At 42.9% G+C, this 24,237-nt stretch overlaps 1 protein-coding gene across 1 annotated transcript; it reads right to left on the reverse strand.

The window, feature by feature from the left end:
- Positions 1 to 949: 949 nt before the first annotated feature.
- Positions 950 to 23,328, reverse strand: LOC308396021 (protein NLRC3-like). The gene is made up of 10 exons (XM_080881079.1): positions 23,221 to 23,328; positions 21,504 to 21,619; positions 21,300 to 21,419; positions 13,384 to 13,462; positions 12,486 to 12,711; positions 10,481 to 12,287; positions 9,357 to 9,530; positions 6,286 to 6,456; positions 2,358 to 2,404; positions 950 to 2,200 (listed from the first exon to the last, which is right to left on the reverse strand). The coding sequence occupies exons 1-10, from the start codon at positions 23,233 to 23,235 to the stop codon at positions 1,671 to 1,673; spliced, it is 3,285 nt and encodes a 1,094-aa protein (XP_080737205.1). The 5' UTR covers positions 23,236 to 23,328; the 3' UTR covers positions 950 to 1,670.
- Positions 23,329 to 24,237: the final 909 nt, after the last annotated feature.

A 24,237-nucleotide genomic window follows, 5' to 3' on the forward strand; every position in this document is an offset into this window, starting at 1 on the left:
TGTCACCAAATTCCAGCACATTCTTCACCAGGACCCTTTGTGATATTTTTCATGTTTCATACAACCTAAAGTGATACACAACATACGCAGTGCTAAACACAGATATTTACATGTTTCTAAGAGTTTGATAACGAAGCTGTTACCAACATCCTGCACCATGTTCTTGTTCTAAATGGGAAAAACACAAGACTAGTTTCAAATAATCAGCGTCTGCTGTTTATTAGATAAGCCGCATGCATTATGATCTCAGTACAATACAATCATATTCTGCTTGAACTGCATTCAAAACAATTGAGCCAATATTTTCAGCTTATATGGCTGAAACATTTTGAAATGATGAGCTTCCAACAATGAGTAAAAGATGTGGAGAGTTTGGAAACATCCCATTAAGAAAGAGAAATCAAACATTTGGATTCATTTTAATGAGCCCAGACTTGTTGAAAATGCAGAGGAGCTTGTTGTGAACTGAGCTTCAGAGAAAAACAACATATTGATATTCACTCTGAAGCTTTGAGTGTAAAAAGACAGAAAAACAACATGTGGATCCTGGAATAATGGGAGCTTCCATCTTTAAAGGACTGAAGAGGAAGAAGTTTACAAGGAATCATGTAGAACAGCTTCAAACATCAATTGATTGAATCCATGAATCTGAAAACGTGTTTCTGAGTGAAAGAGACAGACATGTACAGACTGAACTATCTGTTCAACAGTCAGAGTGTTTCTCTAACAGGAGACACTCTTTAAACTAGGGCTGCTCGATTATGGCAAAAATGATAATCACGATTATTTTCACTGACATTGAGATCTCGATTATTTGAAGATATTTATTTAACAATAACAATGTGTTGAATAATGACTTTAAAGATTGTCAAAAAATAATATAAAATAGTGTGCAAATACTGATAACAGTGCAAATGTTTGCAATATAAAAATGAATGAAAAATGTAAACATTAATGTTTAGTGAACTTTGCAGTGTTGCTCTGTGGTGCAGCTAAGACACTGTAGCAAAGTTTACACACTGTGTCTACTTGATCCACGTCTGACTGAACCCATAATGTTTCCACACCACTGAAGTTTTTTTACCTCTCTTTTCAACCAACGGCAGTCACTCTCCTCTCCAAATAACTTCGGCTTAGCTTTCCGAGCTTCCCTCGGGTCCGCTTAATTAGCGGTCCCCAACCCCCGGGCCTCGGACCGGTACGTGAATCGTTTGGTACCGGGCCGCGAGAGTTGAGGCTCAGGTGTGAAATGTATAGTTTTCAGGGTTTTTATCGGTTTTCAGCGTTATTTTGTTATCATTTTTATCATTTACTCGGTTTTCCTTGGTCTTTTCACGTGTGTTAGGAATAAATTTTCTTTTTTTCGGTACCGGTACTAGTTTTATTTTGTTGTATTTATCCGCGACACCTTAAAGGCCGGTCTATGACAATATCGTCGGGCATAAACCGGTCCGTGGCGCAAAAAAGGTTGGAGACCGCTGCTCTTAATTGTTGTGACGCGTGTTCGAAATGCAGAGAGGTGCGCTCGATTTGCCACACGGAGCAGCGCGAGAGTAAAGCACGAGGGAGGGGCTAATAATCGGCTCGGTCATTTTTAATGATCGTTGAAAGCCCAGATCGTAATCGAGATTAAAATTCGATTAATTGAGCAGCCCTACTTTAAACTCAGCTCAGCACAGGGACACTGAGGAACCAAGATACCTGAATCTAAACCCAGGATAAAGAGTTTCAGTGAATGTGGTGCTAAAGGTGTGAATATGAATCAGATTGTCAGAGGAGACTCTGTAGAAGGACAGAGTGCCGGCAGGAACGTCCACATACACCGCTACTCTGTTAGAGACAGAGATGGAGGAGGAGATGGATGTTCCTCTGCTATTGTGCCAGACAGAATGAGGACCATCATCGTAGCAGATCAGGCTCCAGGACTGATCATTGTAACCAAACCAACAATCTTTACTGTCTCCTTTCCTTCTGATTCTTCTGTAACTCACTGACATATAAACCCCTCCTTTCCACTCGACCTCCCAGTAACAGCGACCAGTCAGACCATTTTTACACAGCAGCTGAGGCCAGTAATCAAATCTGTCTGGATGATCAGGAAATGACTGAACCTCCTCCACATGTGCCACCTTCCTGTTGTTGTCAGACAGTTGGAGTTTTGTGTGTACTGTGTTTGCGTCGACTGTGAGTTGACAGGAATCTGATGGAGAGAACAAACACAATCCAGCTGCAGTTATTGATCATCTGTTCATTGATTGACTCCTGACATCAGAGATGTAAATGAGTGATGTGACAGTTTGAAGATGGTTGAATGTGTGCTGCTTTGTTTTCATGAATCACATTAAAAACCCACTTACATTTCCTCAGACCTGGTCTCAACCACTGGACTCCAGCAGGCTCCACCCTGAAAGGAGGGGGGGGGGGGGGTGTCAGACCAGCACAGTCTCTTTCAGCATACACAACTGGACATTACATGGCTCTCATATACATACTGTTAGACACTGATAAAGGAACAGTGCAACATTTTCACGAATACACTTATGAGGAAAACATTGAGACAACAGTTTATCCTGCCCCGGATAGGTTTACTGAGGCCCACAGCCAGAAGAGGGGACATGGGCCCATCCTCCTGCAGGCCCACCACCCACATGAGGTGCCGTAGGGGTCGGGTGCATTGTGTGCCGGGAGACAGCCAGGAGCAGATGCCCTGGCGGACCGATCCCCGGCTACCAAAATTGGCAATTGGGACATGGAATGTCACCTCTCTCGTGGGGAATGAGCCTGAGTTAGTGCATGAGGTTGAGAGGTACCGGCTAGATATAGTCGGGTTCACCTCTACGCATGGCTTGGGCTCTGGAACCAGTCTCCTGGAGAGGGGGTGGACTCTGTCTCAGTCTGGCGGGCTGGGGTGTGTATGCTACTATCCCCTCGGCTTGCTGCCTGTACATTGGGGTTCTTCCCGGTGGATGAGAGGGTTTGTTCTCTGCGCCTTAGGTTCAGGGAACAAGTCCTGATTGTCATCTGCACTTATGCGCCGAGTTGCAGTTCAGAGTACCCAGCCTTCTTGGAGTCCCTGGGTGGGGTGCTAGAAGGTGCTCCACCTGAAGACTCTGTTTTCCTACTGGGAGACTTCAATGCTCACGTGAGTAATGACAGCGAGACCTGGAGGGGCGTGATTGGGAGGAACGGCCTCCCTGATCTGAACCCAAGTGGTGTTTTCTTATTGGACTTCTGTGCAAATCACAATTTGGCCATAGCAAACTCGTTGTTCGAACATAAAAGTGTCCATAAGTGCATGTGGCACCAGGACCCTCTAGGCCACAGGTCGATGATTGATTTTGTAATCGTATCACCAGACCTGCGACCATATGTTCTGGACACTCAGGTAAAGAGAGGGGCTGAGCTGGGGAGGACGCTGGACAGACCCAGTGCGCCTAAACATGTAGTGAGGGTGTGCTGGGAACGCCTCCCAGAGGCCCCAGTCCGTGAAATCTTCAACACACACCTCCGGCAGAGCTTCAACAGCATCCAGAGGGAGACTGGGGACATTGAGTCCTAATGGACCATGTTCAGCATCTCCATTGCCAAAGCTGCAGCATTGAGTTGCAGCCGCAAGGTGGTTGGTGCCTGTCGTGGTGGTATTCCCCAAACCAAATGGTGGACACAAGAGGTGAAGGGAGCCACAAGGCTGAAGAAGGAATCCTGTCAGGCTTGGTTAGCCTGTGGGACTTTGGAGGCAGCTGACAGGTACCGACAGTCAAAGTGGATTGTGGCTGAGGCAGTGGCTGAAGCAAAAATTTGGGTGTGGGAGGAGTTCGGAGAGGCCATGGAAAAAGACTTTTGGACTGCCTCAAAGAGATTCTGGTAAACTGTCAGGCGTCTACCAGTATTGTGGATAGTGTTGGTGGAGCGCTGCTGACTTCGACTGAGAAAATAGTCGGACGGTGGAAGGAATACTTGGACGACCTCCTTAATCCCACTGACACGTCTTCCAAGGAGGGAGCAGAGTCTGGGGATGAGGGGGATGACCCGCCAATTTACGGGGGCGAAGTCACTGAGGCAGTTAAACAACTCCTTGGTGGCAGAGCCCTTGGTGTGGATGATGTCCTCCCCGAGTTCATGAAGGCTCGGGATGTTGTAGGGCTGTCCTGGTTGACACGCCTCTACAATGTTGCGTGGAGATCAGGGGCAGTACCCCTGAACTGGCAGACCAGGGTGGTGGTCCCCATTTTTAAAAAGGGGGACTGGAGGGTGTGTTCCAACTACATTGGGAATCACACTCCTCAGCCTCCCTGGGAAAGTCTATACAAGGGTGCTGGAAAGGAGAGTTCGTCCGCTAGTCGAACCTCGGATACAGGAGGAACAATGCGGTTTTCGTCCTGGTTGCGGAACACTGGACCAGCTCTTTATCCTCTCAAGGATACTTGAGGGGGCATGGGAGTTTGCCCAACCAGTCTACATGTGTTTTGTGGACTTGGAGAAGGCATTCGACCATGTCCCTCGGGGTGTCCTGTGGAAGGTGCTATGGGAGTATGGGGTGTCTGGCCCATTGCTACGGGCTATTTGATCCCTATACAACCATTAAGAGCTCGGTTCACATTGCCGGCAATAATTCGGACTTGTTCCCTGTGGGGGATAAGCTCCGCCAGAGCTGCCCTTTGTCACCAATTCTGTTCTTAATTTTTATGAACAGGATTTCTAGGCGCAGCCAAGTGGCGGAGGTCTTTCACGTAGGTGGTCTAAGAATCTCATCTCTGCTTTTTGTGGATGATGTGGTTCTGTTGGCTTCATCGGTTGATGGCCTCCAGCTCACTCTGGAACGGTTCACAGCCGTGTGTGAAGCAGTGGGAATGAGGATCAGCACCTCGAAATCCGAGGCCACGGTTCTCAGCCAGAAAAGGATGGAGTGCCCACTCTGGGTCGGGGACGAGTTCCTACCCCAAATGGAGGAGTTTAAGTATCTCGGGGTCTTGTTTGTGAGTAATGGGAGAAGGGAGCTGGAGATCGACAGACGGATTGATGCTGCAGCCGCTGCACCAGTCCGTCGTGGTGAAGAGAGAGATGAGCGCAAAAGTGAAGCTCTCAATTTACCTGTCTGATCTACGTCCCTACCCTCACCTATGGTCACATGCTGTGGGTAGTGACGAAAAGAACAAGATCACAGATACAAGCAGTGGAAATGAGCTTCCTCCGAACAGTGGCTGGTCTCTCCCTTAGAGATAGGAGAGGGTAGGGAAATTCAGCCATCTGGGAGGGGCTCAGAGTAGAGCTGCTTCTCCTCCACATTGAAAGGAGCCAGCTGAAGTGGTTTAGGCATCTGACAAGAATGCATCCTGGGCGCTTCCTGGGTAAGGTGTTCTGGGCATGTTCCGGAACACCTCACCCAGTGACTTTGAGGACTGGTGCCAGCAGAACTACCTCCAGATCAACACAAGAAAAACCAAGGAGCTGATGGTAGACTTCCACAACCAAAAACATCCTCTACTTCAACCACTAAACATCCAAGGTATGGACATTTTGAGGCTGTGGTACCTTGGTGTACATCTGAACAATAAACTTGACTGGACTCACAATTTAAAAACCCTCTACAGAAGAGGGGAGATCAGGCTGTACCTGCTGTGGAGACTGAGGTCTTTCGGAGTGAAGGGCCCACTCCTGAAGACCTATGACTCTGTGGTGGCCTCAGCCATCTTTTACGGTGTGGTCTGCTAGGGCGGCAGCATCTCTACTGGTGACAGGAAGAGACTGAACAGCCTGATCCAGAGGGCCAGCTCTGTTCTAGGATGCCCTCTAGACCCAGTGGAGGTGGTGAGTAAGAATGGAGAAAGGAGAATGGTGGCTAAGATGTCATCCCTGTTGGACAACATAGCCCACCCCATACATGGGACCCTGACAGAACAGAGCAGTGCTACCCAAGATGTGGGACAGAGATGGCCGCTACCTTTACAGGGAAAGACTCAGCTGAACATTTCTATCTATTTCTTACCTTGGCTCATGTGATGAGGCACATAATTAATAATGGGTCAACGACCCTTTTTAGGGATAACCAAATTTTAAATTAAATACCTAAGTCTCTCCAAAATTTTATTTTAGAACTGAAGAAGCTTCTCATATGAAATGTTTGCAAGAAAAAGCCCAGTTGCTCTTTTCAAGCTCCTTAGATTGTCTGTAATGAGCAAGCACTTCCCTTCATTTGTGACATCTGCATGAAACAATCAGGAACTGAATGTAGGACACAGCAGATGTTTTCAACTTTTCCTCCTCTATCAGACATTCTCTCCATACCTGAGAGTGTCTAGTCTCCAATGTGGATCCTTCAGTCCAGCCAACAAACTCTGGACTGAGTCACCTGGATGATTGTAGCTCAGGTCCAGCTCTCTCAGATGGGAGGGGTTGGAGCTCAAAGCTGAAGCCAGAGAAGTACAGCCTTCCTCTGTGATCAGACAGCCTGATAGACTATATAAACACACACAAAAAAACCAATACATTTGTTAAAACTTCACTAAAGGCTTATTTTCAATTATTTTTATGGATAAAATACCCATTCAAATTCAAATTTTATTTGTCACAAACAAATGAATGATAGTCAAATGCCAAGTCCACAAGATACATGTAGACTTGTTGGATAAATTCCATGCACCCTCAAACACCTGAAGAAAACTTTGTGAGATTTCTTGTTTTATTTGTTTAAGAAGAAATAGACAATTTCATCAAATTCTGATATGTAATATTGTAATATTTTTTTTTTTTATAGACCAAGGAAAACCAGTCATAACAGAGAATTTACACAGTTAGTAGGTAGTGTGCAATTTAGACATTTTTTGTTTGTTTGTTTGGTGTGTGTGTCAGAACAGTTGGACAATGATGGAATGTCACACACACTGCTGTTACGGCTGCCATCGTGGGCTGGGATTATGACATGTAAATGTGAGTGTGCAGGTGCGCCTCCAGGAGTGGTGGATCCCGAAGATGGTACACCAGGAGTATAAGACGGCGCGGTTGAGGACGGCAATCATCCATCCTCGGTTTTACCCCAACCAGCTGGGGCTGCGACATGCCCTGTGTTGCTCTGCAAGTCATGAGGAAGTTCGAGTGGATCGCCTTTTCAGTTGGGTACAGTTTTCTCATGTTTAGTTAGTCAGGGAGGTAAGTGATTGTTGTTTAGTTATGTTTTTGGGGGCTACGTAAGCAATCGCTCCTCTGAGTTAGCTTCTCTTATTGTTGTTTACCGTTCGAGAAGCCAAGCAGGAATTCCTCCGTGTCAGCCCAGCTGATCTTGTTTTTGGACACACGGTACGCAGGCCGTTGCAATTACTTAAAGAGAAATTATTGTCCGAATCGCATCGGGTGGAGGATAATGTGTTGGATTATGTGTGTGCTTTTAAGGAATGTCTCTCTCGTGCAGTTGGCCCGCGACCACTTGAGGCGAGCCCAGGGCATTATGAAAGCACGTTTTGACAAGAAATCCGTGGTTCAGAATTTTGCCCCGGGGGAGAAGGTGCTGGTTTTGCTTCCAGTGACTGTGTCTAGCATTCGAGCTCAATTTTCTGGTCCTTATGAGGTGGATCGGAAAATAAGTGATACTAACTATGTCATTAAAACGCCTGATCGGAAGCGAAAGTTGCAAGTGTGTCATGTTAATATGCTCAAATGTTATGTGTCCAAAGAGCTCGCCACCGGTGATGTAATTTGCTCTGGGCACCACAGAGTACCACCCACAAGACGATGGTTTGATGGAAAAAAGTGGCTGTATACTGGGGGCTCGGAGATTGGAATTGCGAGATGTTGGCCACTTTGGAGTCCTCCCGCTCTCATTTGCCACCCCCTGCTCATAGGGATGTCCTTGCGTTAGTGAAAGCTCATCAACCTTTGTTTTCTGACTACCGTAGGCAAACATCTGTCCTGTGTCACGACATCACGGTGGAAACTGACAGGCCGATAAAACAGCACGCTTATCGTGTAAACACCACAAAGCGGAGCTTGATGCAGTAGGAAGTTGAATATCTCATTGAGCATGGCCTTGCTATTTCCAGTCATGACGCGTGGAGCTCGCCTTGTATTCTGGTAGCGATAGCGGACAATATTTCCAGAAAGTGAATGCGGTTACCAAACCAGACTCGTTTACGCTCCCGCGGATGGAAGATTGCCTCGATCGTGTTGGTTCTGCTCAGTATGTTACAAAGCTGGACCTATTAAAGGGGTACTGGCAGGTTCCATTAACACCTAGGGCTTTGGAGATCTCTGCGTTTGTAACGCCCGATCACTTCCTCCAATATACAGTGATGCCTTTCGGGTTACGTAATGTGCCCGCAACGTTTCAACGCCTTATGCGGCAGGTGCTGTGTGGAGTGTCTAAGTGCGAGGCATACTTGGACGACGTGGTTGTCTATTTTACCTTGTGGCCTGAACATCTCGCAACACTTTCTGAGGTGTTTGGGCGGTTCAACGATGCCTCCCTCACGCTCAACCTTTCTAAATGTGAGTTCGGGAAGGCTACTATTACCTATTTGGGCAAGCAAGTGGGACAAGGGCAGGTATGGCCCGTGACTGAAAAAGTTCAGGCCGTTGTGGACTTTCCAGTGTCACAAACTCGGCACATGTTGCGTCGCTTTCTGGGCATGGTTCTATCGGGGGTTCTGTAAAAACTTTTGTTTTGATTCAGGGGAGCACATTTTTTCCCTTGTAGTTTTGGCATTGGCTACGGTCCACGGTAGCCTGTGTTACTGTTCTTATAAATAAAAAATAAAAAAAACACCCGGTAACCAGATAACATATCGTCTCTGTCTTCTGTCAGAGGGATATTAAAATATGTTATATAGTTTCGTCTGGCTTGATCGCAAATGGTGTTCTATGACTTTTGATGGTTATAACCCTTTATACTTTTTATATATGAAATTTCTGCACAAATTTTGGTCCTATTGAAATGAATATGAAACTACAGTCCATCTAGTGGTATGAATGGCAAACTACAGTCATGGTGCGTTTGGCTTTAGTGAAAGAAAGGTAAACTATACTCAATAGCAGTACATTTTTGCTCTAGTTAATATTAGCGGCTAAAGTTTTAAATGATTTCTTAAACATGTTGGTGATTTAATGCTAAAAAATAAAAATAAAAAACATTGTTTTTAAGTGTTTTTTGTGAGATTTTAGGTTGTGTTAAGGCAGTACGTCAAAATGAAAAAAACAAAGAAACTGCCAATTTAAACGTGAGGTTGTGTTGAATAGAATGCCAACAAACGAGACATTTTCTTTTAATGTAAAAGAATAGAAAGGTCACATTACAGTTAGTGAAAAATAGCCAGTTACACTTTTGATTTCTGAAGGGTAAATGACTGCTTGACTGTCTGAGTTCTAACCTGAGAGTTTCCAGTGTACAATATGGACTCTCCAGTCCTGCAGACAGAAGTTTCGCTCCCAAATCTCGCAGATCATTGTTACTCAGGTCCAGCTCCATCAGACTAGAGGACGGGGAGGTCAGAATTGAGGACAGAGCCGCACAGCTTCTCTCTGAGAGGTTGCAGCCACTTAGTCTGAAACAATTATTATTGAAAATAGTTTTATTGTTTCATGTAGACAAGAGAAATACACTTCATACAGGGAGTGCAGAATCATTAGGCAAATGAGTATTTTGTCCACATCATCCTCTTCATGCATGTTGTCTTACTCCAAGCTGTATAGGCTCGAAAGCCTACTACCAATTAAGCATATTAGGTGATGTGCATCTCTGTAATGAGAAGGGGTGTGGTCTAATGACATCAACACCCTATATCAGGTGTGCATAATTATTAGGCAACGTCCTTTCCTTTGGCAAAATGGGTCAAAAGAAGGACTTGACAGGCTCAGAAAAGTCAAAAATAGTGAGATATCTTGCAGAGGGATGCAGCAGTCTCAAAATCGCAAAGCTTCTGAAGCGTGATCATCGAACAATCAAGCGTTTCATTCAAAATAGCCAACAGGGTCGCAAGAAGCGTGTGGAAAAACCAAGGCGCAAAATAACTGCCCATGAACTGAGAAAAGTCAAGCGTGCAGCTGCCAAGATGCCACTTGCCACCAGTTTGGCCATATTTCAGAGCTGCAACATCACTGGAGTGCCCAAAAGCACAAGGTGTGCAATACTCAGAGACTGAATGTCAGAAATGTATATTTGTGAATGTGGAGATGTTATATTGGTTTCACTGGTAAAAATAAATAATTGAAATGGGTATATATTTGTTTTTTGTTAAGTTGCCTAATAATTCTGCACAGTAATAGTCACCTGCACACACAGATATCCCCCTAAAATAGCTAAAACTAAAAACAAACTAAAAACTACTTCCAAAAACATTCAGCTTTGATATTAATGAGTTTTTTGGGTTCATTGAGAACATGGTTGTTGTTCAATAATAAAATTATTCCTCAAAAATACAACTTGCCTAATAATTCTGCACTCCCTGTATCATTTTGTTACAAAAGTCTTTAAAATGAGTACATATTTACTTACAGAGCTTTGTTGGCGATGTTGACCACTGGCAGCAGCCTCAGAAAAGCCTCCTCTGAAGCAGAGTATTTCTTCAGGTCAAACACATCCAGATCTTTTTCTGATGACAGTAAGATGAAGACCAGAGCTGACCACTGAGCAGGAGACAGTTTGTCTGTGGAGAGACTTCCTGAACTCAGGGACTGTTGGATCTCCTCCACTAGAGAACGATCATTCAGTTCATTCAGACAGTGGAACAGACTGATACTTTGCTCTACAGACAGACTGTCATTGATCTTCTTCTTAATGTACTGGACAGTTTCCTGATTGTTCTGTGAACTATTTCCTGTCTTTGTCAGCAAACCTTGTAGGAGAGTCTGATTGGTCTGCAGTGAAAGACCAAGGAGGAAGCGGACGAGCAAGTCCAGGTGTCCACTTGGACTCCGTAAGGCCTTGTCCACAGAACTCTGGTAGAAGTGTGTCTCTGCAGATTCTCTTGTTTCACGTGTCTGGGAGGTTGTTTGCTGTTCTTCCAGCAGATTGACTCCAGAGTTGATGAAGGTCAGATGGACATGAAGAGCAGCCAGAAACTCCTGCACACTCAGATGGATGAAGGAGAACAGTCTTTTCTGGTACAGTCCACTCTCCTCTTTAAAGATCTGTGTGAATACCCCGGAGTACACTGAGGCCGCTCTGATATCAATGACACACTCTGTCAGGTCTGATTCATAGAAGATCAGGTTTCCTTTCTGCAGCTGATCAAAAGCCAGTTTTCCCAGAGACTCAATCATCTTCCTGCTCTCAGGACTCCAGTGTGGATCTGTCTCAGCTCCTCCATCATATTTGATCTTCTTCACTTTGGCCTGAACCACCAGGAAGTGGATGTACATCTCAGTCACGGTCTTGGGCAGCTGTCCTCCCTCTCTGGTTTCCAGCACATCCTCCAGAACTGTAGCAGTGATCCAGCAGAAGACTGGGATGTGGCACATGATGTGGAGGCTTCGTGATGTCTTAATGTGGGAGATGATCCTGCTTGCCTCCTTCTTATCTCTGAATCTCTTCCTGAAGTACTCCTCTTTCTGTGGGTCAGCAAACCCTCTGATTTCTGTCACCATACCAACACACTCTGGAGGGATCTGATTGGCTGCTGCAGGTCTTGTGGTTATCCAGACGCGAGCGGAGGGAAGCAGCTTGCCCCTGATGAGGTTTATCAGCAGCACATCCACTGAGGTGGACTTTCTAGGGTCAGTTAGGATTGTAGTTTTGTGGAAGTCCAGAGGAAGTCGACACTCATCCAGACCATCAAAGATGAACACAACCTGGAAGTCTTCAAAGCTGCAGATTCCTGCTTCTTTGGTTTCAGTAAAGAAGTGATGAACAAGTTCCACCAAGCTGAACTTTTCCTCTTTCAGCACATTCAGCTCTCTGAAAGTGAATGGAAATATGAACTGGATGTGCTGGTTGGCTGTGTCTTCAGCCCAGTCCAGGCTGTATTTCTGTGTTAAGACTGTTTTCCCAATGCCAGCCACTCCCTTTGTCAGCACTGTTCTGATTGGTTCATCTCTTCCAGGTGAGCCTTTAAAGATGTCTTCTTGTCTGATTTTTGTCTCTGCTCTGTCTGGTTTCCTGAAGGCCATTTCAATCTGTCTGACCTCATGTTCATCATTGACCTCTGCAGTCCCTCCCTCTGTGATGTAGAGCTCTGTGTAGATGTGATTCAATAGGGTTGGGTTTCCTGCTTTAGCGATCCCCTCAAATACACACTGGAACTTCTTCTTCAGTGTAGATTTAAGTTTACACTCACTCCAATAGACGTCTCTATTAGAAGTTCCTAAAAGAAAGAATAATTCAATTCAATTTTATTTATATAGCGCCAAATCACAACAACATTCGCATCATTGTACAGCAGAATAGACAACAAATATCAGTCCAGAATTTTTATATTTATGTTTGACTATCACTTTAGGGTTAGACATTAGTAAACAACCTGTTCAACCAGCAGCTTAAATCTTTATAGAAATCCTCTTACTCTTGTGCAGAAGGTCAGCTAGTTCATCCTGCTTCATTCTCCTTAAAAAGTCCAATGTGATCTTCACAAATGCCTCTCTGCTGCTATTCCTCTGCTCCTCGTCCTCACCCACTTTCTCTTCAACCGTTCTCTGACCTTCCAAGTATTTCAGATAATCTGGACTGACAACTTTTTGAATCTTCTTCAGTTCATTCTTCACAAAAGTGATAATGTTGTCCTGCAGTAGCTGGAATAGAGTATTGTGTCAATTAATATGTTACATTACAACCTCAACTGGTGGTGCAGTGGAAGAAGAGAGGAACAATGAACAGAGGGAGACCAGGAACAACAGACAGAAATAGCCAGGAGATATGAAGGTGTTGTCATAATCATATTTCTGTTGCAGTCCACAGCACATTTTGATTCTGGAAACAGAGTGAATATTGCTACATCATGGTAATTGTAGTCAGTATGTTCAAGGGAGGTTGTTAAATTGGAATGTTTAAAAAAAGAAAAAATAAATCAAATTCTGAGATCAGATAACTCAACTTTGCATTGTTTAGAGTGGAATAAATGCTATAATAATATGATAAATAACTTTTTCTAAAGTTTTCCAATCATTTATCCAGCTTTCATAGTTTATTAGACACTACCATGACAGCCAAAAATTAAAGGACCTGTCTGTAGCAATATGTGTCAAGGTGGTCATGGGTATAGATAAAATTACAAACACATCTTTTTGACCAGCCCAGCTGCTAAAGCTCATTGTTTATTTGAAACAGTGTTTAGTTGTGCTTCTAACTTGTCTTATCTTTCAATTAATACTACGAAAAACTAATACTTGCAATATGGTTGAAGTATAAATAGCCGTTCTTTTTGAGAAATGACTGAATAGAATAGATGTTGAACATGTACAGACCATAAATATGGAGTCCAGCTGTGTTTGATGCTGCTGGGTAGACTGACTTCTGGGAACCTCTGAGCTCTGCTGGTCCACTCTGTGGAGGAATCATGAAGAATTAGTTCAACACAGGAGAAAGATCAATATTTGAAAATGCTGAGTTTTGGCTCTCAGAAAACACCATCTTAATGCTGCTGGCAAAAACAAGAAAAAGAAAAAAAGAAGAGAAATGGAAAAGGAAAAAAAACAGCTTACACCACTAAATACCTGGAGCTCTTACAAGAATAAAGACTGGTAAATCTTTTGTAATATTTCCAATGGTCTAATTATCTTAACTGTAATGACACAGATGACATGTGTCATTAGTGTTTTCTAACCTGCCAGGATTAAGGCACAGAGTTAGCCATCCATACCTGACTCCTTGGAAACTACATAACTCTCTGTGTAGTTTCTCAGTCATCCAGGTCATGGAGCTTGCAAGACAGTGATTGTAATAGCAGTCTAGCGAGGAAGGACCGGTTAGCAGGTCCAGCGGCCATGTGGTGTGGAACTTGAAGCCAGTCAGTTAAATCAATCAACAGACCCATACTTAAGTGTCAATATCAGGCGAGCGTTTCAGGCTAAGGGAAGCATGTATAATTGTGAGAGGCCATAAGAAGATCATTTGTAACCTTCACTAAAGCTGTTTCTGTGCTGTGCTGAGCTCTGAAACCTGACTGAAACTCTTCAAATAAACCTCTGCAGATGATCTGTTAGCTGTTTGACAACTACTCTTTCAAGGATTTTTGACATGAAAGGAAGGTTGGAGATTGGCCTATAATTAGCTAAGACTGCTGGGTCTAGAGATGCTTTTTAAGTAAAGGTTTAACTACAGCCAGATTGAAGGCCTGTGGTACATAGCTGATCATTAGAGATAGGTTGATCATATTTAAGATTGAAGCATTAAGAGATTAGAGATTACTCTTATTTTTCATAAGTGCACAAATCGTACTCCAGAATAGATTATTTTTTGCTTGATTCTAAATTTATGTCTAAAGTTGTATGCTCAACTTATCATAACATATTGATCTGGGATCACTCTCCAACCTCTTTAGTCCTGGACTTCTGTGGTACGAAACAACAGGGTTACTGGCGTTTTCACCCGTCACTCCTGTGTGAGACATCCTTTTGCCAATTTATGACAACTAAAATATCAGATTTCTTGGAAGCTAATGATAAACGTTTCTGATTCGATTTTATGGGGAACATTTAAAGTGGTAATGCGAGGAGAAATTATTTCTTTTGAATCTTCGTTAAAAAAAAAGAACGCTGGAAACGCCTGTTCGAAATAGAAGCTGAATTAACACAGAACAGGACCACAAGGCCTCCTCTTGTCCCTCTTTTTTTCCAAGACATAATTAAAAGGAAGTTTGAGTATAACACAATTTTATCTAGTCAAGTAACAGATCAGCTATTTAGGATCAGACAGAAGCATTTTCAGTTTGGAGATAAGCCCCATAAGCTTCTTTCTCGGCAGCTAAGAGGCCTATAGGCCAGTAGGGCTATACACAAAATTTAATCAAGATAAGCGAAATTTTAATTAGCCCTAAAGCTATTAATGAGCGATTTAGAGAATATTATGAAGAGCTCTATATGTCGAAATCTTGGGGCAATATTGCTGATTGGTTAGGGAAGCTGGATCTCCCGAAAATGAATGATGCTGCAGGAGAGGCTTTAAACTCAGATATTACTATTGAAGAAGTTTCGAAAGCTATTAAGTAATCCCCCAATGGAAAGTCCCGAGGCCCAGATGGGTTTGGCATTGAACTGTATAAAAAATACTCTGAAAAGGTGGCCACGCTTTTATTGAGAATGTTTAAGCATTCTTTCCATATTCAAAGATTTCCCCGTACGCTATATGAAGCTAATATTTCTTTGTTATTGAAAGAAGGAAAGGATGAAACAGAATGTCCCTCTTATCGACCTATTGCTTTGTTGAATTTGGATATGAAAATTTTCACTAAAATTTTGGCAAACAGATTAAATGGACATGTTGGATCAATTATCCATCCGGATCAAACTGGGTTTGTCCCCCAGAGGTCTTCCTTCTTTAATGTTTGAATATTGATGAACATTATGTATCAGAGGCACTAGGGAGTTTCCAAGATCGCAGTACTGAGCTTAGATGCTGATAAGGCGTTTGACCAGGTCGAGTGGGCCTATATGCTTCGGTACTGGAGAAGTTTGGTTTAGGCGAACAGTTTATATCATGGGTTGATATGATATATAGACATCCCTCTTCTTCCATTCTTACTAACCAAGATAGATCAGCGCCTTTTTTTTTTTACACCACGGGACACGACAAGGCTGCCCTTTGCTCTTCGCAATTTCTATTGAACCTCTTGCAGTAGCCATTAGGAATGAGCCCTCTATTGACCCTGTCCGATTGGGGAATATCAAGCACTACATTTCTTTATATGCGGATGATGTTGTTTTGTTCTTGTCAAATCCTGAGCAATCTGTTCCTGTACTTTTAGATGTGGTGAGGTCATTTGGGGAAATCTCAGGTTATACAATTAATTGGCAGAAGAGTGAGTTTGTGGCTTTAACTGCAATTTTGAAAGTTTTGCCTTTTAAAATTACAGACAGATTGAAATACTTGGGTGTTATTTTGCCTAAGGTTCCTAAATTGATGTTTAAGTTGAATTATCTTGAACAAGTTGAAAAATTGAAAAAGGATATTGAGAAATGGAGGGCTCTACCTATTCCCATGGTAGGTCGCATTAATGTAATTAAAATGATTTCCCTTCCTAAATTTCTATATTTATTTTTAAATTTACCTATTTTTTTGAATAAGCAATTTTTTAAAGTGATCGACTCAGTAGTATTACCATTTGTTTGGGGCTTTAAAACTCACAGGATATCAAAAGTTCATCTATGTAAGTCTAAACTTAAGGGTGGATTTGCTCTGCCACTGTTTCAGTTTTATTATTGGGCTGCAAATGCTAGAACTCTTGTTTACTGGCAGGAAGGGTACAAAAAGGTCATGTCTGCCGATACCGCACCTTGGGTGGTCATAGAGAGTGGTGGGGTTGAGAATAGTTCCCTCCCTGCTCTTCTTTTTTCATCCTCTAATCCACGAACCAAGGTCAATAATTTTATAGTTTCGAACTGCGTTAAAATCTTTAGTCAGATCAAAAAAGGTTGTGCTCTACCAGACACTTCGATCCATACTCAAATATATTGTAATCATGCATTTCCACCCTCATGTTTAGACGCCTCTTTTGAGGTCTAGACACAGAAAGGTATTATTACTGTCAAAGACTTATTTATTGACAGGCAGTTTGCATCATTTACCCAGTTGCAGAACAAGTTCTCTCTCCCCGCATCACATTTCTTTCATTATTTACAGATAAGAAACTATGTTCGTCAGAGTATTCTTAATTTTCCATCTCTTCCAGAAGAGGGGTAAATTTTTACACTCTTCTGAGCTCCGCGGATTCTAAAAAGTTGGTTTCTGGTTTTGTGAAAGCTTTTTCTGAGTATTTAAATTTTGAATCTGACTTTTTGAAAATGGCATGGGAGGAGGAGCTTGGTTTGCAAATTGGAGATGAGGTGTGGGAGAGGAGTCTGTGTAGGATCCATTCTTGCTCTATAAATGTAAGGCATCAGTTAATTCAATTCAAAGTGCTTCACAGACTTCATTATTCAAAAACTAAACTGCACAGGATTTGTGATATATGATCGTTGTAAACTTGGAGAAGGCTGTCTCACTCATTTATTTTGGACTTGTCCCAAATTGCTTAACTATTGGTTGGACATTTTTAAATGTTTTTCTGGTATTTATAATTGCACATTAGAGCCGGACCCAATAATTGCATTGTTTGGAACTTCCTCTTCCCTTTTACACCTCAGCCCTGCTGCACAAACTACAGTTTTGTTCGGAATGGTAATTGCTAAGAAAATTATCTTGACTCTCTGGAAGTCGGATATTGTACCTCAATTCAAAATGTGGCTGACAGAACTGACTGCACTATTGCACATGGAGAGGATAAGGTACACATTAGCAGACAAACTTAGTAATTTCTTTGATGTGTGGCAGCCATTTTTAGACCATGTATTAAAGCAAAGTCCTGTTTGATCGATCACCAATAACTCGGCCTACCACCTTAGTGTTTTATTTCTGTTTATTGCCAGTTGAAGTAATTTTGAATAATTTACAATAGTAATTTTACTAGTAATACTACTTCAACTGATGTTGAAGTAGTATTTTTGTCGTTGCAGTGTAATATTTTGTCTTATTTGTGTGTTTTAGCCCTTGCTGTTATGTTGTCTGTTTTTTGTTTTTCTAATGATAAAAATTTTATTTGTGAAGAAGTTCATGAAGTCATTACTAGTTAACGTTAAAGGGATGGTTGGCTCAAAAGAGCTCTGACTTTTTGTCAGCCTGGCTACAGAGCTGAAGAGAAACCTGGGGTTGTTCTTATTTTCTTCAATCAGTGATGAATAGCAAGATGTTCTGGCTTTGCGGAGGGCTTTCTTATAAAGCAGCAAACTATTTCTCCAGGCTAAATGATGATCTTCTAAATTTGTGACACGCCATTTCCTCTCCAGCTTACTAGTCATCTGCTTTAGGCTACGTGTTTGAGAATTATACCACGGAGTCAAATATGTCTGATATGAATATTTTTCACAGGAGCTACAGTATCCAGTGTTAAACATAGAGAGGAGGCAAAGTTATTAACAAGATAATCGACCTCTGTTGGAGTAGCGTTCAGATAGCTGCTCTGCTCTGTGTTGGTACAGGGCATTGAAGATGATAACAGTGGGTGGATTATATTCTTAAACTTAGTTACAGTGCTTTCAGACAGACATCTACTGTGATAAAGTCTACTCTCCACCGCTGTGTAATCAATTATTGTAAATGTTATCAGGAAATGATCAGACAGGAGAGGGTTTTCAGGAAACACTGTTAAATGTTCAGTTTCTATGCCATATGTTAAAACAAGATCTAGAGTGTGATTAAAGTGGTGGGTGGGTTCTTTTACATTTTGAGATACTTCAATTGAGTCTAATGAAAAAATTATATGCCATGTTGAGGCTGTCATTTTTAGCATCTACATGGATGTTAAAATCACCCACAATAATTACTTTATCTGAGCTGAGCAGTAAATCAGATAAAAGGTCTGAGAAATCAGACAGAAACTCTGTGTAAGATTTATACATAGGCTGGTGTGAAAAATTGCTGCCACACCTCGGCCTGTGATTTGAGGTTTCCAGTTCCAGGTCACTGTTCGTGTGGTCGAATGGCCGGTCAGCTGAGCAGTTTTGCATTCTTTTCTAACTTTAATGCTCTTTCCATTGTTGTTTTTCGCCGTCTACTCTGTACATTTCGTATTCTTTCCTTTTTCTCATTTTTGTGGACTTGTTTCTGACACTTCGACATGACCCCAAGGCTCACCTACACCAGAGAGTCCCTCATTCAGCTGTAGCTGCAGCCCAGGCTCCGGCTTTTCCGCTCTGCTCCTACAGACTATTTTCCCGAGGAAATACTCTTGGACACGGAAATCAAAAAACTCACAAAAACAAGGTAACCAGGAGGGGATTAAAGAAGAAGGGGTGAGAGCCAGACTCAAGAGGGAGACACACAAACAACGAGCACTCCTGTCCATTAACCTAATGTGTGGTCTCTCCGCAACAAGCTGGACGAGCTGCAAGCCTGCGTCAACCACTTGCATGAGTGATGACGACAGCACGCTGCATATTAATGGCTTTTCACTACCTCTTCGTCTGGACGGAGACCATGAACGCACTATAAGCAACATGGCGGCGGCATGTCTGCATGTAAACAGCAGCTGGTGCTCTACAGTCATTGTGAGGGAGAAGCTGTGCACTACAGACATCAAGCTTCTGGCTGTTTCCCTGTTCCCAACTCTGGATAGTCATATTTTGGGGGGGGGGTTTAATAAATTTGTCCATATTTCTAGAAACGAGAGCTGCTCCATCCAAAGTGGGATGAATGACATCTCTCTTAAAAAGACCAGGTTTCCTCCGGAAAGTCTCCCAATTATCTAAGAAGCCCACATCGTTTTTTGGACACAACTCAGACAGCCAGCAGTTTAAGAAGAAAATGTGGCTAAACATGTCACTCCTGGTCTGATTTTGGAGGGGACCAAAGAAAACTACAGAGTCCGACATAGTTACACACGATTCAATATTGATTTTAGTGACCTCCGATTGGCGTAACCGGGTGTCATTACTGCCGACGTGAATTATAATTTTACTGAATTTACATTTACAGTTTGCCAGCAGTTTTAAATTTCCTTCAATGTCGCCTGCTCTGGCCCCTGGAAGACAACTGACTATTGGTGCTGGTGTCTCTAGCTTCACATGTCTGAGAACAGAATCACCAATTACCAGAGTTTGACCCCCGGCGGGTGTGTCGCCGAGTGGGGAAAAACGGTTAGACACATGAACGGGTTGGTGGTGTACCTGGGGCTTCTGTTTAGGACTATGCTTCCTCCTCACCGTGACCCAGCCGCCCTCTTTCCCCAGCTGTTTGGGGTCTGCCGGGGAACAGCTAGCTACGCTATCTTCGGCTGCACCAGCTACAGGGGCCTGGCTAGCTACGGGTGTATCGGGGGGGAACCAAGTCTCCAATTCAGTAATCCTGGCCTCCAGAGCTGCAAATATGCTACATTTGTTACAGATATCATTACTGCTAAAGGAGGCCGAGGAGTAACTAAACATCTGACACAATGAGCAGGAAAGTGCAGGAGGGACAGGTGAAGAGGCCATGGTGCTAACGAGTCGGCTACGAGCTAAACTAAGCTAATGAAACAGTAGAGACACAGTGAGTGAATACTTTGGCTGTAAATTATTTGCTAAGTCCATTAACTATTGCACCTCCTCTCTATATGCTGACGAGACCCACCACAGTCGTGTCATCGGAAAACTTGATGATGTAGTTTGAACCGTGCATTGCTGCACAGTTGTGAGTCAGCTGAGTGAACGGCAGTGGGCTGAGCTGAGCCCTTAGGGGCTCCATTGCTCAGTGTGGTGGTGTTGGAAATGCTGTTACCGATCTGGACTGTCTGAGGCCTCTCCATCAGAAAGTCTAGGATCCAGTTACGGTAGGTGTTCAGACCCAGCAGGCTCAGTTTTCCAATCAGGTGCTGAGGAACGACTGTGTTGAATGCTGAACTGAAGTTTATGAACAGCATTCACACATGTGTCCTTATTGTCCAAGTGGCTGAGAGCAAAATGTAGGGTGGTGGCAATGGCCTCGTCTGTTGACCAGTTTGGGCAATAGGCAAACTGCAATGAGTCCAATATGGTGGTAGCAGGGCCTTAATATGCCTCATAATGAACCACTCGATGCACTTGACCATGATGGGTGTGTGTGCAACAGAAACACCTCCTAGAACATCCATTCTGTACATTCTGATTGCTGTGTTTTTTGAAACAGTCCAACACACACCGCTTCACATATGAACATAGAAATGTGTGTGAAAAAGAGCTGAGCTGACATTAAACATGATGGAGATTTATTCACAAACACTGAGTCACAGCAACATTTACACACACATTACCTCTCTGCAGGAGGACACGTGCCTGATTTAAAATTAATGATTTTATTTCACTGTGTTTCTTCACAAAGCAAATATTTCATTCTGTTGTGGCATTTTATTTCCAGTAATTCATGCAGTATTAAAATTTGTAATGTGAAGGTTCCTCAGCCGGATCCCAAACAACTACATTAACCACTTTGGAGAAGACCAAATTTTTTTTTAATATGTTTTACTTCTGGTTTGCTTAAGGCGATTTTCAGTTGTTTAGAACCCAAAGGCTTGTTTTTAAGAGACAGTTTAAAGGGGATTGAGGGAATGACGTGTTTGCACTGCAGTTTATATCCAACAACATCAAGCAGTTAAATCAAAGAGTTCACAGCTCACCTCACTGCAGCAGACAGAGGCTGGACTTTAAAATCAATAATGTCAGCTTTAGACCGGTCACTCTTTAAGGAGACAGAGCTGGGTCCAGGTTCATGTTTGCATTTAGTTCCTCGTTTATTCCTGTGAATAATGATGGAGCAGTGATGTGAGTGCTGAGCTGTGACATGGAGAAGAGTCATGGACAGTTAGAGATGGTCATCTCACCTCTGAGCTTTGGTCTGGCTCTCATGTTCCCCACACAGAGTGCTTTTAGAGGGAGGGGCTCCCTCCTCTCTGTCCTCACACTGATCCATGCTGCTCAGCTCACACACACTTTCTACCTGCAGAGGAAACACAAATCATTCATGTGCACATCAACTGAAATCCTCCTTTCATCATGTGTGCCCGGGGGGGGGGGGGGGGTCTCTGTGCCCTGAGTGCTCACCTCCTCCTTTTTCCTTTTATATGAAAGAACTTTCTCGTGGGAAATTCAGACCTACCAGCTTCAGTGGCTGCATATACTGATGTCTGAAAGTGTTTTAAATTATCCTTAAAGTCTGGCCTTTCCACTGAGTTTGGTTCTATAAACAGAATCTATGATCATCTCCTCCACCTGCTGCTGTGGAGATTCAGAGAAATAAATCTAGCATAAGAAAAGAGACGATAGAAAAAAGAAACTGATCTTATCTTTTGTTATTGGATTTCTCTGTTTGGGAAATATTCCACTCATTCCACTTAACCTGGGTAGTGAATTCAATCAGGGCTTTTTTTATCAAGTCCTAGAGACACTAACATGAAAACATGTTGAGCAGCTCTCTGACTTGAAGAACACGCTTTAGCGTCTTTTGAATTTTTGTGTGTTTGATGTTGATGGTGTGTGAGCAAACTTTTAACAGTTATTTCAGTTAACTTAAGTCAAAAATGATGTTAGCCTTCATATAGATGTGATCTCCCTTTGGACCTCAAAGCTGAGCCTCACATGTTTTTGGTCCTGGGATTTTGATACAGCAAAGCAAAACTGTCAGAGTTTCAATACTCATGCTTGAAGATGAGGAATCATATGCAGACATTAGATACAGAAGGACTTATAATGTAGAGGGAGCTGCTTATTGGGGTTAAACCCAAGAAAAAAGAACACAAGCAGCTCCCTCCTCTATGTGACATCATACTCATGAGGAGGGAAACAAGCTTTTTTATGATGTTGGGTGCTTTAGCCAAGGATACTTCATAAAAGTTCAAACAAACAAAACTAGTAACCCCATGCAGCACAGCTGACCTTTGTGAAGTATCAACAATAACAACATGCTATTTAACAGAGCCATATAAAGACTAACATACATCAGCAGTTTATTTGATTTGCACCCTAATTCACTGATCTGATTTATGTTATGTAAATAGAAATGTCCCACTTCCTGTTATAACGCTAAAGAAGGAAACAAAGCAAACTTAGAGTTTCTTCACACACCAACTACAGGCTCCACGCCACACCCGGACACTAAACACGGACACACAGGTGAGCTGCTTCCTGGAAGGAGGCGGGTTTAAACCTGAAGCTCAGCTCAGGAGGGTTGGAGCGGAGCCAACAGTTGATGTCTCCACTTTCTTCTTTTTTGAAGAACAAGTTGAATCTATATCTAACACACATGTAAACAAAACATTCGTTTATGATGTCCGCTCTCCGTCTGCTGCTGTCCCTGCGAATAAAAAGTCGCGGAGCTCTCCGGTCGAGCTCAGGCAACATTCAGCGTGTTTTATCTGATCACACACACTTAGAGAAAATGGCGGACACATTCGACCTCGTTGAAAAACATTACACACTGACTTTAATGGAGAGACCGGAAATACAAACACAGTTTGTTGTGTGAAGAAATCCAACATGAGCTGAACAAACAGTAAAGTTCCTAAAGACAAACTGTTAAAGGAGGAAACAAAGCAAACTTACAGTTTCTTCAAACATACACACCAACAACAAGGTCCACTCCACGAAGCTCAGGAAAGTGAAAGTAAACTTTGAGAAGGACGGAAACACCCAGAGAGGCGTTTGAGGACACTCACGAGCATCGAAACACTGTGTGCTGCGTTCAGGTGCACCTCAGAAACTCCCATATTGTTGGCAGGTGGTGATTTATTTCGGTTTTCCTGTTTGAACACAAACATCATGCATCACTTTGTTGTTCTTCTTCCTGCAGCGTTTGAATATTTCAGCACTAAACGGATGTTTGTTCAAAGCTCATTTCAACCTGTTGAAGTCATGAATGAAAGTGCAGACTGAGAGTGGATCACATGATGTGTGTCATGTGACATGTTCAGTATTGTCACACATGTCTAGATTGTCCCTGATATCATAGCTGCTCAAACACTGATGATTATATTTGAAGAATTATTCCTGATGGCAGCAAAGTTTGATTGGAGCTCTCTGTCTGTGCTGATTTGTCGCCCTCTGGAGGTCAAAGCACAAACTGCATGATGTCACTGTAACCACCACAGTGACAGGAAATGATGCTAACGGCTGTCGTTAGGCTCACTGACAGCAGTGCTGATGTGTTCATGTCAAACACTGGATCAGGTCAGACTCCTTCATCCTTCTCCAGCATGAGGCCGCCCTCAGACCCACAGGAGCTCTGACCTTTGACCTCCTGACCCTATCCACTTCAGTCTCTTTGCATCTTTAAATGCAAATCCATCCAAACTGTAGCCGAGCACCAAAAGCTGGAAGTTGTTATATGAATGATGATCATAGCAGAGTTCCTGTTTCCAGCTCAGACGTGTTAAACGCTGCTGCTGTGCTACATTTGTCATTTCCTGCTTCCATGTCAAAGTGCTGAACTCATCTGATCACTTTAATGCAGTAAAGCAGGAGCTGTAAGTCTGACATTTATTTACTGTCATCACAAACACACACAGCTGGATCAGCACCCAGACAAAGGGCTGAAAAAATCAGCATTTGATTATTATTATT

This window comes from Rhamphochromis sp. 'chilingali', assembly GCF_963969265.1.
Source record: "Rhamphochromis sp. 'chilingali' genome assembly, chromosome: 1".
Taxonomy (NCBI): domain Eukaryota; kingdom Metazoa; phylum Chordata; class Actinopteri; order Cichliformes; family Cichlidae; genus Rhamphochromis; species Rhamphochromis sp. 'chilingali'.